General features: G+C 42.0%; 1 protein-coding gene across 16 annotated transcripts in view; it reads left to right on the forward strand.

Moving 5' to 3' along the window:
* Positions 1–17,781, forward strand: part of LOC108034501 (supervillin) — a 122,961-nt gene that overhangs the window by 75,461 nt on the left and 29,719 nt on the right. For 7 of the 16 annotated variants that reach the window (XM_044095258.2, XM_044095257.2, XM_044095260.2 and 4 more), the window contains 3 exons: positions 3,229–3,836; positions 5,035–5,148; positions 8,986–9,451. In XM_044095258.2, coding sequence (XP_043951193.1) covers positions 3,229–3,836; positions 5,035–5,148; positions 8,986–9,451 — 1,188 coding nt within the window. Of the gene's footprint in view, positions 1–197; positions 338–3,228; positions 3,837–5,034; positions 5,149–6,291; positions 6,812–6,890; positions 8,741–8,985; positions 9,456–9,854; positions 10,291–17,781 lie in introns of those variants that run through there. The other 9 variants (XM_017109406.3, XM_017109410.3, XM_017109416.3 and 6 more) reach the window with 6 other exon arrangements.

The raw sequence follows: 17,781 nt of genomic DNA on the forward strand, positions 1-17,781 counted from the left end.
TAAGCCAGGTTGTTCTGTAAGGCTTTTGTTTTTTTCAACACTCTCGCTGACTGTCACATTTGCATTCAGCGAACGGCATTGTCAATATCTTTTGCACTCTTGCCGACGCTTTGTGCCGTGAAATTTATGCTGTCCATACGTTCCGTTCTCGTAGTTATATTCGCGTTCAGTTGCATTCGGTAGGCTGCAGCAGGCGAACGCGTTCAGATACAGATACTTTCGTATCTTGTATCCACTGCCGTGTCATAACCTCTGCTCGAGGAGGATTTCCCAGTTCCATGTTGTTGCTGCAGCGACGTCAGAGCGAAAAAATGTTCGAGGCGTATATCAGAAAACGGTAAAAATCGAACTTAAAATCTGTGAAAGCAAAAAACGACCTAAAAAATCGAACCATCACCGCCGACATTGAGATAGTATAAAAACGCTCGCCGACATGTGTTGTGGGCCTGGCCGATTAAATCGATACACCTCATATATGTCCAATTCGAAGTTATGCTGTATCTTTCCTAATCTCCCGATAAGATAACCAAAAAAAAAACTAGTAACAGTTAGTCAACCACTAAGCGACTTTGCCTTTCATGTTTGGCTAAAAGAAGAATCGCCTAATAGCCCAATCGTAAATATGTCAGAATACGAACTTTGTTGAGAAATCTTTGCAGGTCTCCTACGGGAGAAGTAATTATTTTATGTGCCCATTGAGAAATATCTGCGGAGGGTATGCGTTCTATAAATAAATCATCCATGTCACACCTCAGACGGTCCATTCATAAATTCGAACTAAAAATAAAATACAAATTTGAAAGAGAAAGAAAATTTAAGAAATAATTATATAGTTAAATAAATAGTTATTATTTAAAGGCATTACATGTTACACTTTAAAAAGCAAAAATCATGTTAGAAAAATTTGTTGACAGCTTTTCCGCCTGCTCTTTGCCCTCTCCGAATTTCTCTTTCACAAAACCGAAGAGCCGAAGAAAATCCACCGCAAGGGAAAAGCCAACGAAGACATTTCCCAGCCAGACGGCGGAAAAGAAGGAAAATACCATACCGAAATAAATACAATAAAAAAAAGGCAAGAAAACCCAGCTGAAAATAATTTGAATTTGCCGACAGCGACGTCGACCGCGGCAGAGCACCGCCGAACCACCGAACCACCGCACCACCACCACCGCACCACCCAATTTTTCTCTGCCGACGTTCTCTGCTCTTCTGCTCGGCGTTTTGTTTGTACAATTTTTGCGCTCAGTTGCTCGCGATCGCTTTTTCAATTTTCACGTATCCGCCAGCAGCGCCGCTGAAATATTAAGTATATTTTACGTAAAAAACGGAAAACCCCACAGAATTATCTGAAAAATATAGTTATGTTCCCCTTGAAAAGAGTAAATAGTGAATAGTGTGGAGAAGAAATCGAAACTAACTGATAAATTTATCAACTAAATCGCTGCGCGGTTCGGTTCGGTACGGTCGTTCGGTCTTGGTCTTATCAGGTGCAGAACCAGATAGTATATACTCCCTATATGTGCGCCTAGTGGAAGAAAAACCACGTTCCCTTCGGAATTTCTGGCCCAGTTGCCGGCAGACGGGCTCACAAACCGCGTGTGAATTGGAAAAGGTAGTTAACAAAGTTAGTTTTGGGAAAAGCCCTGGGCAAACCCAGTGAAAAATACGCGGCATGAATATGTGAAAATCATTTTCGGCCAGCTCTTTAAAAATACACATTTCGTAATGTGCTAAAAATAAATTCCATGAAACGCTGCACTTCCAATTTTCGAGTGCTGCAAATTGTGCCAAATTTGCGTAAATATCTAAATTATATATGGTTAAAAAGCAATGCCAATGTCTGCATTAATTTGTGGTTTAAATGCGTGTTTTTTGGCTGTGAAATATTCCGCTAAAAGGCTTTTGTGCGGTTTGTGTACCCACTAAGTTTGGCAAAATCGAGAGCTGTTTTTTATATTTTTATATACATAGCGCTGCTCCTCTTTTATTAGATCACTCGAAATCTACAGTCATAAACTTTTTTTAATTCTCGGCAACTGTTGCCGCTAATCATCGTGTTTTTCGTGTGTTTTTGACATATATATTTCAAATGTAAAGCGAGGAATTCTCACGGACTCGTTTCCCCCTTTCTCCTCTCAACCCAAATCCAATTAGCTTAGTTGTTGCATTTAAATTTGTGTATATTTTTAGTTTTTTCCTTCTTATTTTTGTTATTTTCCGCTTCCTCTTTTTAACATTCGATGTGCGCCAGGCATGGAAAATGGGCCTGATAAACAAAACAAATATTGGAAAAACTCAAGAGTCGAACAAGTTGTAGGTGAGACTCTATATATAGAAGGGGAACATTTCAAGAGGGTGATAAACTTGCAAGTTTATGCAGTTGAATCCGTGTGGAAGGAATGCAAACCCATCTACTTGAGTATATATTTTCCATTTCTTTTTTGTTTTCTTATCATCAATTCAATTACCTTTCACTGCTAGCGTTTTATTGCCAAAGCATTTTGGCTAATTCTTTGGGCCCTCGTCGAGCTGGTAAACTTTTACCTTCACTCCCCCGGAGGCTCCAAGCGAATCAACAAAAGCACCAGCCGCCAGCGCCAAAGTTTCACCACCAAGACATAATTAAGTTGGCCAAAATTGCCTATAATTATGTCCGAGTATTGTTGTCAAAAGGGGGAGAATGATAGAGATGTGGCTTCACAAAGAGATTCACAGTGTATTTAGGCCCGTTGTTATGTAAATTTCTGCACAGGGGAAATCAAAAGTTTCTTAGTCCAATGTCATATCGGGGGGATTTCGAAACGAAACACTAGTGACCGACTTATCTATGTTTTTACAAACAGAAAATAAATCTTTTATTATTAAAATAAAACTATTATAATAAACCAATAAAACCAATATTGTATTACAAAATATGCCATGGTCATGGGTGTTGTGACAAAGTTAATGAGGTTTATATGCATTGTTAATCACGGCAATTATTGCTTTTGTTGAAATACCATCAAAAATCACACATTAGATGGCAAATAGTTCAACACACAGATTTGTAACATTGAACTTAAACAAATAAATTATTGCAAAATATAACATAGTCACAGGTATTGTGATAAACCTACTGCTTATTGCCTTCTATTTTTCTTTAAATACCACAAAAATAACACAAACTTTATGACCAATTAACGTGCTGTTTATTGATTTGTATTAATAACATTTTATTATTCTTTGCAGCTTTAAAGCCAACTCCGTGCCCTTTGACATCTCGGCCACGTCGGCCTTCAAGCCCACTAAACCACTGGACATTCGCTTGACGCACGCGCCGCAGCCCCCGCTGATTTCCCCGATCACAGGACAGCCACTCAGCCACGTGCCCGCACCCCTGCTGCTATCCTCGTCGACGAATTCGGGAGCGGGAACCTCCTTCCGGCTGGCCCGCAGCTCCACCCAGCCGCTGCAGTCGCCCCGCGTTGTCCACCTGGCCAGTGGCGGCGGATCATCATCGCAATCACCGCAATCACCGCAATCCTCGCTGTTGGCACGCCAGCATTCGGTCAACGATAGCAGCGTCAATCTCAGCGAGCAGCTAACCCTGTCCATCGGCACGGACAGTGAGCACATCTTCGAGATGTCCGCCCTGGAGGAGGATTCGGCCATTCAGTCGCTGAGCGATGAGACAGCCGCTTCCGCTTCTGCAAACTCCACCTCCACCGCCACCAACAACACCGCAACCACCACCACCACAACACCGCCGAGTGGCTTAACGCGGAGCAACAGCGTCCGAGCCCGGGCTAATATGTTCCAGCAACTGCAGGAGCAGTCGCGCAATCAGCGGGCAACGGGTTAGTAGTAGATGGTACTAGTAAGGTCGGGATCCCATTCACCCACCACCCATTATCGTCGCCATTCGCTGGCTGTGCAGAAATTAGCATGAAGCAATAAAGCAGACGAGCAGATGAGCAGAGACCGCTAAGTTCAACCGGTGGCACTGCGAACCTGGTTGGCCCATGTGGCAAACCGAGCGTAACAAGAAGGCCAAGACCACAGTGGCCAGAATGGGAGCAGATTGGAGCTAGAGTTGGGCTAGGGCCGCCATGGTTTCCTATGGAAACGGCAGCGGTTCCGAAGTGCTGAGTGAGGTATATCTTTAGGAAGCCAAATGTTTGATCAGAAGATGAGTTGATGGATGGTTAGGGACTGTTCTCAACACTATTTCTGGGTACTCTAATGGAGACCTAGATTGTTATAAGAAAAGTATCCCATCATATGTTTTAGAATTAGAAAAGCTAAGGCTACTTAAATGGAGGTTTAGCCTTCTTCCTTCGTGTAAAGAGTGTGTAAAAATATCTCTTAAAATATAAACCTTCAAGTTATAAGCAATATACTGCCCATATTTTAGAAACAAACCTAAGCACATATTTAGTTAGGTCTTATTTTAGGCTCTATTATATTGACATTTAAATAATGAAGATATTTTATAGACAGCCATAACTCCTAAGCGAACACTTGAATATTTGTTTAGTGGCCATCAAGATTCCCTGTAAAACCCACCCACACCTAGGCGATTTTAATTAGTTAAATCTGCTGACCAGTGTGTGTCGCCTTTCCCGAGTGTTTGCCAGACTTTGCCATTAGCTTTGGTGTTGCTGCAAGCAGGCCTCTCATGGTTGTTGGCCAAGTTAATAAGCTGTAAAATGTATGTCACTTGCCTCACACTCACCCGCACTCTGGAAAGTCGCGGTCGCCGGCAATCGGCAACTAATTGAGGCTTGCGTGTTGGGCAACATTTGCGACCAGGTGAATGGGGAAGGGTAACCGGGGCAGGTCACTCGAGATTAGGCTTTCGTTATCGAAACCGTAACGAAATCATGTAATATTAGAAAGACTACCTGGGAGAACCATGCCAAACTAGTGTCTTTGTTTTAGGAAAAACACATAGGAAAATACTTTTATTTAAACCGAACATGAGGAACCAAAAACTCACGAAGCCCCCTTTTCGCAGACGCACTGGAGTAAACATTTTAAAATTATCCATTTCAGGAGGCTCCCGTCAATCTCCACCAGCTTCGGCGGAAGTTTCTTCGACTGCAGCCGACAACTCCATGCAAAGTGATGAGCTGTCCACGCCAAATGCAACGATAGATGCGGAGTTCGGTAAGTTACCACACATATTGTATGGGTTCTCAAGAGGGGAGGGTGCTACCTGGAGCAGTGACGAATATTCAAATGTATTCCCACCTATCTAGTTTTCCACTCTCCCCCTACTTTTACCATTTTACGTTTTCGTTTGATTTGCACGATTTGCTCATTTGGAATGATAAAATATTTATAATTCATATAAAAATACTTATTGTTGTTGCTTACTGTGTCTGTGTTTTCCTTAAATTTACATATATACTTTTTATTGACTCGCCTGAGACTAATTTATAATTAACTGGAACAAATTTGCAATGGCCGATGGAAATCAGCGCCGAATTCGGAATGCAAAAAAAAATGCAGCCACGCCAAATTGCGCAATGAAAGAAATGGGAAAACTGCAAAAACAAAATCATACACTAATTTGGTTTTCCAAGCATGTGCGTTCATCGGTTTTTCATTTATGACTTTTTCATTATGTACGCCAGTTTGAGTTTTCTAACAAACGAATTAACTCCTCGTTATTGTTGTTGCCGTTGCTGTTTTTTTTTTGTTTGACTTGTTTTATTGATATTGTTGTTGCCGCATGAGAAAACTAATAACAATTTATTGCCCACAACTGTATGTTTATGTAATTTAAGACGCGCGTGATTTATTTTTCCATATTTATTTATTTGCCATACTTCCATCGAGGTCTTTAGAGCAGTTAATTAAGCGTTCATAATTTTATGGTCTTTATGTACAACATTTTTAACGCCCACTCGATATGAATTTTCTTCCTCGAAAGCGAGCCATAACAACTCCTGACACACTTGGAAAATGGGTGAAGCTAATGGTAACCTGCTTTTTGTCAGCTATCAGTATTTTTATGGCCGAAAGATGGGAGGTTTCTTTGTGGTTTCGACCGAAAAAAGGCTGTAAAATTTATTACCGATAAGGCGCAATGACGTTGACCTTGGTAGAAGGCAGTTAAATATTAAAAAGGCAGTAGAAAGTTTTAAATATTCAAAGAAAGACATATTTGCCAAAGCTACCTAGTTAAATGTCATAAAATAAATCTAAAATAACTCTTTTTTGTTTAACTTAACAAAGTTGAATGTCGAGTAAACACATCTTTTCCACATTTTTAAATCATGCTTACAAAATTTTCCATAATTTCTTTGCGACTTGTTTATCAGTCAAACCCAAGCCCACACACAAAAAGTCACTCAAACACTTACAAAGAAAGTTCATATCAATTGAAAGCGTTGTGGAAGAACCAATATCGAAAGTTACAAATGAAAATGAAAATCGAGATAAATATATACACAGATGTAGTGGACAAAGCGAGCGCAAAAAAGTGGCAAATTATAGAAATTGCTTTATAAACGGCAGACGAACTTTCTATGATTCAGTTACGCGGGGGGGCAGAAATCATCTTTTGTGATGGTCGTCGGTCGGTTTGTTTAGTGCTTGATAAAGGCAGCTGGAAATGATAGCGTAGAGCGGGAAGTATGTACTATTATCGCGGCATTCGAGTGTGGGCAGCGGATATAACCGAATGCGCAGTTCGTCATTGACTCTTGTAAGTCGTCACATCTCAAAGAAACCACAAGCAACCAGCAAACCAGCAGCAGCAGCAGCAATAAATATTTAAATTTAACTATAAATTCCAAGAGGGCAGACTGAGCAAATGCAATGCGTAAGTGGCGCAAAAACCACAAGGATTAAGTGTAGCAAAAACTAATCTTTAAAACCCAACCCCGTATCTGCATGTATAGAACCCTCATCTCTGTCGCTGGCCGAGCGTCTGGCCTTCTTCAGCAATCTCTGCGAGAGCGGCGGCGGCGGAGGAGGTGGCAGTGCCAGTGGAAGGTACCGCAGTCGCACCAGCAGCTACTCAAGGAGTCCGCCCATCGAACGCACCACGCCGAGGAGCAGCACCACCGCCAGCAGCGCCAGTGTGACGCCCACGCCCATGGACTACTCGCCGATTCCCCACGAAAAGGAGCCATCTAGTCTGACGCTGGAGAGCATCATCGAGCCCGAGCAGGAGGAGATGAGGGAGCAGGTGGAACAGCTCCAGAAGGAGGAGGTTAAACTGAGGAAGAAGGAGCCGCCCGTCTTGAGGGAATCGCCCCTGCACAATGGCTTCCACGTCTTGACCAGGTCCGCCACCGATCCTCCGGCATCCACCTCGCCCCTGCGCGTAAATGTGCGCACCATTGGAAAGCTCATCCTGCCCGACACCTTCCGCGGAGATCGCAACAACAACAACAACAGCAGCAGCAATAAAAGTGGCAGCACCAGCTGGAACTCCTGCATGGTCAAGCTGCAGAGCCTGGATCCCGTCAACCTCACTGTCCAGTTGCGCACCATTGGCAAGGTGAAGTCGCCGTTCATCGAGAAGCAGCAGGAGAAACTGAACCCGGAGAAGCTATCGAATGGTACCAGCGACAGTGGCTCGGACTCGGGCAAGGAGAACTGTGCCTCCAACCAGCAGGAAAATCAGCAGCCACCGCAGCAGCAGCATCAGCAACAGCAGGATGAGGATCGAGCTCCGCCCAGGGTGTCCGAGATGCGGAGGAAGATCACCAGACTGGTGCAACAGCAGCAGACGCAACCACAGCCCGTCAATCGGCGCCACACCACCGAGATCACCACCGTGACCATACGATCTCCCAATGTGGACGATAGGTTCGCCAAGTATTTCGGGGTTAAGGAGAGCTATAGTAGCACCACCACCCTGCTGAAAACACAATCGCTGCCGCCAACGACCAACCAGGTAGAGGCCACCAACGCCCATGTGCGAGTGCCAACCACCAGCGTGGTCTCCAAGCGCCGAGAGCTGCTCAAAAGGACGCGCCCCCTATCCATGGATCACTATACCAGTGGCTGCACCAGTCCCACAGCCATGCCAAGTCCGAAGAGAGCACATTCCCCGGTCAATCGGCGAAAGGCCACCATTTCCAGCATCGAAGATATTGAGGTCACCCCCGATGAACTCCGAGCCGCTGGCAAGGACTTCAAGCTGTTGTACGGCGAGTTATTGGGCTGAAAAATTGTCTATTTTGGCCAAGCATTCAAAATTTCCCAATTTTTCGTATATCCCCCCAAAAGCCCTACCTTCATTTCCGAACCCAAAAATTACGCTCTCTTCGCGTGGGTCCTGCGCTCAGTGTGATAGATGCGCCCGATCCCATTCCAATCCCCAAACTATTCACTTTGTAGTAGTCTCGTAGTAATCCATCCCAATAAAGATACAAAAAACAAAAAGAACGAAACGAAAATTCCACAGATATGTCAAACGAAAACGAAAAGAAAAAAATCTATAAATGTTAGGCACTGTATTTAAACCAAGAGACAGTTTTATCCCCAACGGCTCGTATATTATATGTCTGGCCAGCGAAAACCTTCCAGTTGACCTATATCCTATATATTATTATGCGCAACTGCTTTTGTGCTTATTTATACATAAATCACTACTTTTTATTTACATTTAAAAACGAATTGTACCTTAAACGGAATTATATTATGATGAGTATGTATTACATTTATTATTATTATTGTAATATTTAATTAATGGAAGTTGTTAAACCAAGAAAATAAATCCAAGAAATGTGCTAAAGAATGGGTGGTGCATGACGGTAAGGGAAAAGTTCTAATACGGCGTAAGTACAACGTGATTAAGCATGTTTGCGGCTTTGAGCTCTTCTCTATGCTTCTCACACTTTGCTAGTAAGCATTGGCCGAGCATGTTATGTATGATTTTTGCCTGCCTTTTTAATGGATTGATTTGCCGCATATTTTATACACAAACTATATTTTTGGCCACTTGAATGTATATTAATGGTAATCACCTATTTTATGTTATAGGAAAAACCACCGGGGAACCTCTTAAGAGCATTCTTAAGATGGGGAAACCCATGCTAGGCATGGGACGCGGCCTAATGCCCGTGGATCTCAATGCTGAGCTGAAGAATCGTTTGAAACGCTCCACTCATGCCACAGTTTCCAATCTCCGCAAATCTGCCACCACGGCAGATGCCACTAGAGGCACTAGTGATGAGGTGGACAATCCGCAACGGAATTTAGCCCAGATCCTGAGGAATGTGTCCAAGGAGAACTCCACGCCAAAGCACGACGATGCCGTGAGTCTGGTGAGGAATCTCTCCACCCTGGGACAACCTCGATCGGTGGCCAGTGAAGATGCAGCCGGGAATTGTGCCTCGGCTTCGGAGGGCGAGAGTTCGGGGGGTCGCGAGATCGAGGCCATTATCAAGAACAGTGCTGTGGCCAGACGTCGCCGGCAGCAGCAGCAGCAGCAACATCAGCCAGATGGGTGAGTCCTGGTCCTGGTCCTCCACGTCCAGCATCCGAGTCCTGTGCTCCGTGTGTTAGTGCACTAATCCCTAGCTACTAACCACCCAATCCTCGAGAGATTCGTTAGTGTGCAACGATCCCCATGGACACCCAGCATCATGGTTTTATACTCGTATATACATAACGTTTAGACAGCGCCATACATGCATCAAGTGTGTGTGCTTCTCAAGACTGGTTCCCAAAAGTAAAACTAAATATTTACAATTAATGCAAAGTTGAGATGAAATTTACATTAGTTACAAGTTCACGCCGTTTTGTATCGAACATTTGTAAATGTCTCCGCATTCTCCACACATCTTGTGTTCGTTTGACGAGAAGACTTTTGCTTTTGACTAAACCCATTTCCGCACTCGAACGAAAAGATTCCTAATCAGAGTGCAACCCGTGGCCAGAAGCTACTACTGTCCACTTGGCCAGAGGCCACAGCAACAGTCGCAGTCGCAGCAGCAACACCAGCAGCAGCAACCAAAGTTGCTGGCACAGCAGCAACATGTTCACATATTGCCGGTGCAGCAGCAACAGCCACAGCCAATGCAACCGAAACCCTTTTACAAGCTTCTTCGACCGATACATTTTGTAAAAAATTAGTAACTAAGTTCAAATCTGCATTGCTTACTACTGTTTGTGCAAAAACTAATTAACTGATATACACACAAAAAAAAAACTATATATTTTATCGACACTTGTTTAAACGATATATTATGCCACAGTATATTTTTACGTGAGGCCAAAGAGCAGATGGAAAACTGAGAAACGGGAAAATAAAAAGAAACATTAATAAAGTTGACGGAAATCCTATTTAACTGTAGTTTTGTTTGGCCACTAACTGTTATTCTCTACTAACTGATTGTTTAATAACAGCATGGAACTAAGTATTTGAAACCCCACATTTCTCCGCTGAAAATTAAATTAAATTTGGCGCCAAGACTTTTTGATTTCGTGGTGAGTTTTACAGTGATGCCACCTAGTCAAACATCAAGTGTATGTGTAAAAATTGAGTTCTATTTTTATTTTAAAAATACCATCTTTAAGCATTCAAAATTTAACTACGAACTTAACTTTGCTAAAATCAAATAGATGTAGTTGGAATCTAGTGCGTATAAACTGCATTTAATCTTGGAACACTTTTTGGTACAATTACTATATATAAGCTACCTAGCATTCCGGCTTAAAGAAATAATAATCCAATTTTTTTTGTTACTTTTTGCTTTATTTCAAAATTGCTTACAAATTAAAAACGTACATTGCATACGTTGTTTTCTTACGTCAAACACAAAAATTCCGATTAAATCTAAGCGCGAGCATATCGATGTTTTCCCACCTCTAGCAGACAGCGCGGATTTCTAACAGCGCTGTTAAGCTGCAGTGACACTTACGTTGCTTACGTTTACCCACGTTTGCTTACGTTTGCTACAAAAATACTGAAAAAGCCGAGGGTTAAATCGGTGTTTTTCCACCTCTTCGGGTTAATTTAAAAAGCGCAGCTATAAAGGCAACCCCCATTTGTTGTCGGTTTAGTTTAAAAAAAGTCGCCAGCTGTTCGGTCGGTCGCGCGTGTGCTTCGCGCGGCGTTTTTGTTTACAAAACATATCAACAGTAGTTGCAGACTTTAGTGCGGCACCAAAACACTGGAACTTGCGTTCTGCTAATAATATACATAATATACAACGATTTTGTGGGGTTTTAAGTGCGACAACGGGTTTTTGCACCTTGTTTACCTTTTACAATAGCGCGCGCATTTGTGCCGGTTGCTCATAACTCATCGTTTATGCTAATTTAGCGCTCCGAAGACACTCGTCATCGCCCAAGACAATAAGAAGATCTTAAAGCAATTGCTGGCAATTGAAAGTGCAAGTGCAGATTGCGACGGAACAGCGGCACTTACAGCTACGAGCGTCTCCTAAAGGTTGGTACAAACAGAGGTTCCATTGAAAACCAGATGCAAGTTCCTGTAGTTTTGGGTTGGCCGAGGGTTCCATCTGCCTGGTGCGGCCTCTCCTGGTCTTACCTGCAGCCAAGCAGCCGAAAAAACTGTAAAATGGTTGTTTTGTTCCATTCAAACAATTTGCTGATTCACCGAAACCTCTGCAGACTTTTTGTGCACTGTAAAAAATTGGGTGTTTGAAAAATCTTACAAAAATCTAGTGTTTCTAAATGGTACCAATCAGCTTTACAATCATCTTAAAAATGCCAAAGTATCTGATTAACTCATTAAATGAATGATAACCCTCTAGTAACTAACAATTATATATATCACTATTATTAATTATTAGCAAAAACCCGCAGATAAGGATTTTACATATTCCTAATGACACAATTTTTAGCTTTATTTTTAATGGTTTCTGACTAAAATAAATGTTCTTATCAGTTTTGGGATTCCCTCTAGAGATTTCATTAATATTTGCTTCACGTTTAATGTTCAGAATTGATAGCAGTATTATAAAAAAAAAAATTGGAGAATTTGAAAATTGAATAAGTATATTTCTGGATCAAGATTTTTAATATTTTTAAAGACAGTATTATATTCAAGTTTTTTTTTTTTTTAAAGAAACGCTTTAAGAATCCTTAAATATTTCTCAAACAATAAATAAAAGATTGAAATTAAATAACAATTTTGTTTATTTTTTTACCATCCTTAAGATAGATTTTGAAAATCCAACTTATTTGTATTTAAAGTTTCTGAAAAGTATTTATCGAAGTGTATAACCCGACTCGCAGATTATTGTTGAAATGTTTTTTGCCTCTATTTGCCATACTTCTCGTCCAGACATTGTAGTTGTTTTCCTGTTTGCCTGCACTTGGAATCCAAATCCCAAACCTATTGTATTTCACTCCGTCGGTCTGTACGAGAAAAGTTTGCAGCCGAATCTTTTTTCCAGTTTTCGAGAGTCCGACTCGCTTGGGCAATTTTAGCCAAATTTTGTTGATTTAGTCGATTTTAATTATCAAGTGTTTGATGTCTATTGTCTGTGGGTTCAAGGTCCCCGATTCGGGCCAGCATTTGCATAAGTATTCAAAAAGCATGCACGTTCAAAAATAAAATCAATCAAAATGAAAAGCGTTTAACCTCCGGCTATGTATTTTTTATCTTTGTTTATTCAAACATTTCTCGATTTTATTGCATAATTCGGGTTCGGGGTGAACTCCCCCTCCAAACAGGTAGTCCAAAAATCACAGCTAATGAATAATCAAATGCGGAGCGAATCAAATGTTTGGCTTGCTTGGAGAATGCCTTTCGTTTTCGATGAATTTGCATAATTTGAGTTTGGTTTTTTATTTTTTCTTTCGCTTTTGGCCCGTGGCGAATCTCTTTTGGCGGTGCCATTTGATGGGGGAGAAATGAAAAGGAAATTAGTTTGCAATTTGTATTATTTGCCAGGCCTTGGCTGGTGATTTTAATGGGCAGCGTGTCTGCCCAGAGCCAATTAACTAATAGTTAGTCGGCAGGGAAAATAAGGCAGTCAATGCTTCCAGAGAAACTGATTGGTCTCATATTTCAGCAGCTTTGACTATTCAACTTGGAAGTACTGGCGATTACCTGAACACGATCCAAGAAACTTATACCTATTAGATTTCACATTGCTTTAACAGCAACTTATTTGTTTACTAAGGGAGTTCGTAGAATATTTGTATATATTAAACCATATCACTGTTTACCATAAACTGAAGTAAAGAAAGTCAGGCTGTCAAATATTTCCTAGAGCAACATAGATAAGAAGTTGCTTCTTCGTTTTTTATCTCTTTATTGGTTATCCATAGCTATATTTACTTAGAAAATAGTTGTCTATAGAGTTTACCTTGATAAGAAGTTGCTTCTCCGCTTTCCGTTTTGATGGCAAACTGCTCATTTGTAAACAAAACAAGCGATTGGCCATAAATAGACACTCGAGAGCTGCTTATCGCTTCGGATTTTATGATAGTCAAGTGGCACTCGGGGTTAATTTCCCTCGGCCAGCCACATGGGAAAGTGTTGGATGTGCATTACCCCAAATCCGAATGCACAGGCACCCATAAACTAAGGGAGAGGGAGACGGCAGCTGACCGGGGGATAGAGATAGCAATGCCCGATCACGTCGGCGTAGGAAAAACGTGAGTCCAAACGCTAATGAGCCAAAGCAAATAAACGAAGCGGATTGAAACAAAGTTCTGCGGGAAAAACTAAGGGGCCTCGCCCTGAACTCACAAAAAAATATGGTATAGTATAGGGAAAACAAGAAGAATTGGGTACCACAAAAAACATCAACAAGAAAGCTTTAAAGATCTCTTAATACTTATAATATCTATAAACTCCTGAAAAAGATATTGTTTAGTACAGTGAACACAAGAAGAAAACCATATGCTTTTGGTTTTGGAAATAATATATATGCTCCAAAGAAGCTTCATGTTCTCAAGATTTTTTAATATTCATAATATATTTGAACTCACAAAAAGTTGAACAGTATAATCAGGCGAAAAGGGGTTGGATTTTGGAACAAAAATCATAATTTATAAGTATTCGCCAATCTCTAAAGACCACGCTTTTGTTTTTATTAATGAATAAAAAGAAAAGAATGTGGTGGACCTGATAAGAAAGCACCAACGATCGTTGGGAAACACTTTTATATTAAACGAAATGTTTGTTTCCAAGGAAATGACCTGTGTATTTATAGAAACCGATGCCCGAAACCCATTTGTCTGAGTGCATGTGGCGGCTCGGTTTGGCTTTGGATCGGCTGGCATTAATTGAAAAATGCCGCCACCGCCATCGCCACCGCCATCGCCGCGTGATCGAATGATGCATTATCAAACGGAAAGCTTTGTGGCTGATCCGATCCCATGGCTATGTGCCATATGCCCCGTAACCCATTCCCAACCCAGAGCCCCGTCCCCAGTGAAGTGGAGAAACATTTCCATTTAGGGGCATGTTATTTGATGCTGCGCTGCGTGCTGGGAAATGCATTTCCAGATTACACAAGCATTAAACTCACATAATTCCGAGGCACTGATCCATTAATTATGTTTTCGCTTCGGTTTGTTCTGGTCCCGCCGCGCGGCTATAAATATTGTTTTTATTGGAGAAAATATGGCGGATAAAGTGGTTCGGTGGGAAGTCTGGCGAGGTTTTATGAGTCCAGGTCCTGCAAGTGATGCCCGAGCCAATCACGCTTGCCTTCCCAAAGTTGTCTAAAATGTTACACAATCTTTGGGAGCTAGTACATTGACTCCTTTTCGGTTTATATGTTTGCTTAGCTGCCTCTCTGTCTGCCTTTTTGGTTACGGTTTGCACAGCTGCTGCCTTGTATCTGTATCTCTATATCTGTATCTTTTGTATCGCAAAATGTATCTGCTGCTGGCCGCTGCTGTTACTGTCAGTTTCAAATGCTCCGCTTCCTCAATTTGTCTGGGCAAGTGTTTTTTTTTTTTTTTTTTGGGCCAAATTGGCCCGTGGCGTTGATTGTCCAACTATCGTTTAATTGGACTTACTGGGGAGATAAGCCCTTGATCGGGAGCATTATGAAATACAGCTCCCACACTCGCAGCTCATTAAATATCTCATCAATGCCCCCACAGTTTTTATGGCTTATGGGCTCCCCCTCTACACATATGGAGCCGCCGAAAAACTTGAAGTTTTCGCAGTTGGAATCGAATTACTTGAAAATACAAGACATAAACAAAAACGCGAACTAGAAAAACCATTGGCAGGAAATGATGAAATTCGAAAATTGACTAGCTGACTTAATTTGACTTTAATGAGAACTAATTGCCAGCTGTTGGAGGCGATAGATATGCTTTCAAAAGCTGTGGATCTTAACAGTTTCTGGAGGAGGATTGGGAATAGGAATACTATTAACATTTAATTACGCTGATTAATGGCTTTTTAATGTTTATAGCTTTTGATATTTGATGTTGGGATCAACATTTTATTACTCATCTGGGGGCTTAAAAAATCAATACTGAACAGCAAGTCATAGCTAGAAAATCGCGGAGGTAACTATCAGTTCTAGTCGGTTGCTACATGTTTTATGAGTCATTTTTGGCCAACGCATCCGCATCCTTTTATGCTTGGACGCCACTGGCTTTAGCCATAAATCCAGACGGTTTTTATGGCCAGAAGCGGAAACGTGAGTCGCCGTTTTTGTGGCCGCCTATCAGGGGGCAGGAGCCGCAATAGATGCACTTAAACTGTCACTTCACCAGCGCCAGACAGAGTTTTTCTGTTTGTCTGACATTGACTTTGACACTCGCGAGTCAACAGACCAAACAGAGAACCCCCCGACAGGATAATATGCAAATCCCCGTGGCTCTTTAATTTTGTACTATTTGCATGCCAAGTTTGTCTGCACCGTCTGCCTGGCAAATAAAACTCATCAGGCCAGTTGACAACTCATTAGCTGGGGCATTCATGGAGGCCCTTTTTTCGGAGGGCCAGAAGATCTCGGTTTAACCACCTCCTCCGCGTCCTCGTGCAATGAACTCGTTTCGGACAAAGTTCTGGCCTGCGACTTGGACTCGCATTCGCTACTTTTGTTGTCTGACAAGCGCTCATAAATCTGCAGCTGCAGCTGGTACTCATACTTGGAGAAATATTCCTAAATATTGGTTTTAATAAAAAAAGGGATTTAGCTATCCATAGAATATATATCTCCAGATACATAAACTAATAAAATCCGCAGCGAGCGAAATTATATAGAACATAAGATATATTGTTGATTAAACACCAGTTAATGGGCCGGGATTTTCTCCGAGTGCAGCTTCCAGGGAATGCAAAGTGGAGATGCCTCCTACCCACTGCCCCCGATCTCCTGCTCCCAGCTGCAGACTCCATCTTCCAGCAGCTGAGAGCGACTCTTTGTGCCGGGCCTGCTGGCTTGGCTCCTTTGTCTGTCTGCCCTGTCATAGATATCATCATTGGGCATTTATTATTTCAGTCCTCGTGCGGCTGTGCATCTTCGTGGGCCTGGTTATTCAATTTCCTTTGCCCGGACAGCTTCCTTGGCATATACCAAGTATTCAGGCTAACATTTCCCTGCCGTTCTGCCACTTGCTATCGCATAGTATCGATTTCTGGGCGACAGAGTGACAAACAATGAGCTGTTTTCCTTTGATATATTGAATTGCTTTGTTTGGCCCTGGCTGTCAGTGCATTGCCATTTCCATCTCCATCTGGAGCTGCAGCTCCCAGCCAACTTGCATCCAACTAGCATCCAACTCCCAGACCCCCAATCATCCCATCTTGGCTGTCGACTGTCGCTTGTCAGTCAATCAATTAGACACCTGTTGCGCGGTGCTTAGGCTTCTACGCGAAAAGCTGACATTAACTGGCGGACTTCCATAAATCAAACCACATCAAAATGTCGATTTAGTGGGCTTAATAAAAGTCAATAACGGATTTATTTTTAAAGATTTATTGAGGAGTGCTTAGTAGCTAAGTTTTCAAACAAATTTAAGATTTCCAAGGAGGTAATTAAGGATTGGTTAAAGAATAATTATTGAAAATTAGAAACTCAATTTAAAATAATATTTTTAGAGATTTATTGAAGAGTTTTTAACTTAGGATAGAATTTTTGGAATGTTTCAGCTAAGTTTTTTGACTTTTGGGAGTTATTAACTCTTCATTTGGCAGCTCTCACCACTTGTTTTCTTCAGTGATCAGATTAGATTTTTATTGACTTAACGATGATGGATCGTAAACGTGTTTCAATGGCAGGTAATCTCCTAAATGACGCACTCTCTCCTTTAACCGAAAGGAAGCTCCAAGCACTTCCTTCCCCAGTTTCCTGCGATCTGAGACGCCCAGTTTGCAGCTTCCCTCGGCCATCGTCATCAGCATCCTCTTGCCATATACTGTTAATCGATTATTAATGACTTTGGCGCAATTAAGTAACAAACAAAGCAAAAATCGCTTCATCGGGCAGCAGCAACATGCCATTACCCATTAACAGGCGGCACCACAAACTTGGCCAAGAAGCAGGAGGCAGGCCGGAATGGGGATGGGGATGGGGATCGGGAGAAGGGGGCGTGGCGGGTCTCCTCTGTGTTCACTGACAGTAAAAGTTGCAACTTGCAACTTGCAACAGCCCAAGGCAGCAAGTGCAGCAGCCTGCGCCGGGCTGCAAGTCAGAAATCTTAAGAAAATCAACATGCAAAACCAACAACAACATACGCCTTAAAATGTGAAAATGCGAATGACCCGAATACACCGACACATAGATACGCACACACATACTTGCACACCCATACAGCTGCGCTGAAATTGATAGCGTACACGGCGCATGCGCAACACGCCAAAAGCCTTAAAAGGCAAAAGCA

This window comes from Drosophila biarmipes, chromosome 3L, assembly GCF_025231255.1.
Source record: "Drosophila biarmipes strain raj3 chromosome 3L, RU_DBia_V1.1, whole genome shotgun sequence".
NCBI classification, from domain to species: domain Eukaryota; kingdom Metazoa; phylum Arthropoda; class Insecta; order Diptera; family Drosophilidae; genus Drosophila; species Drosophila biarmipes.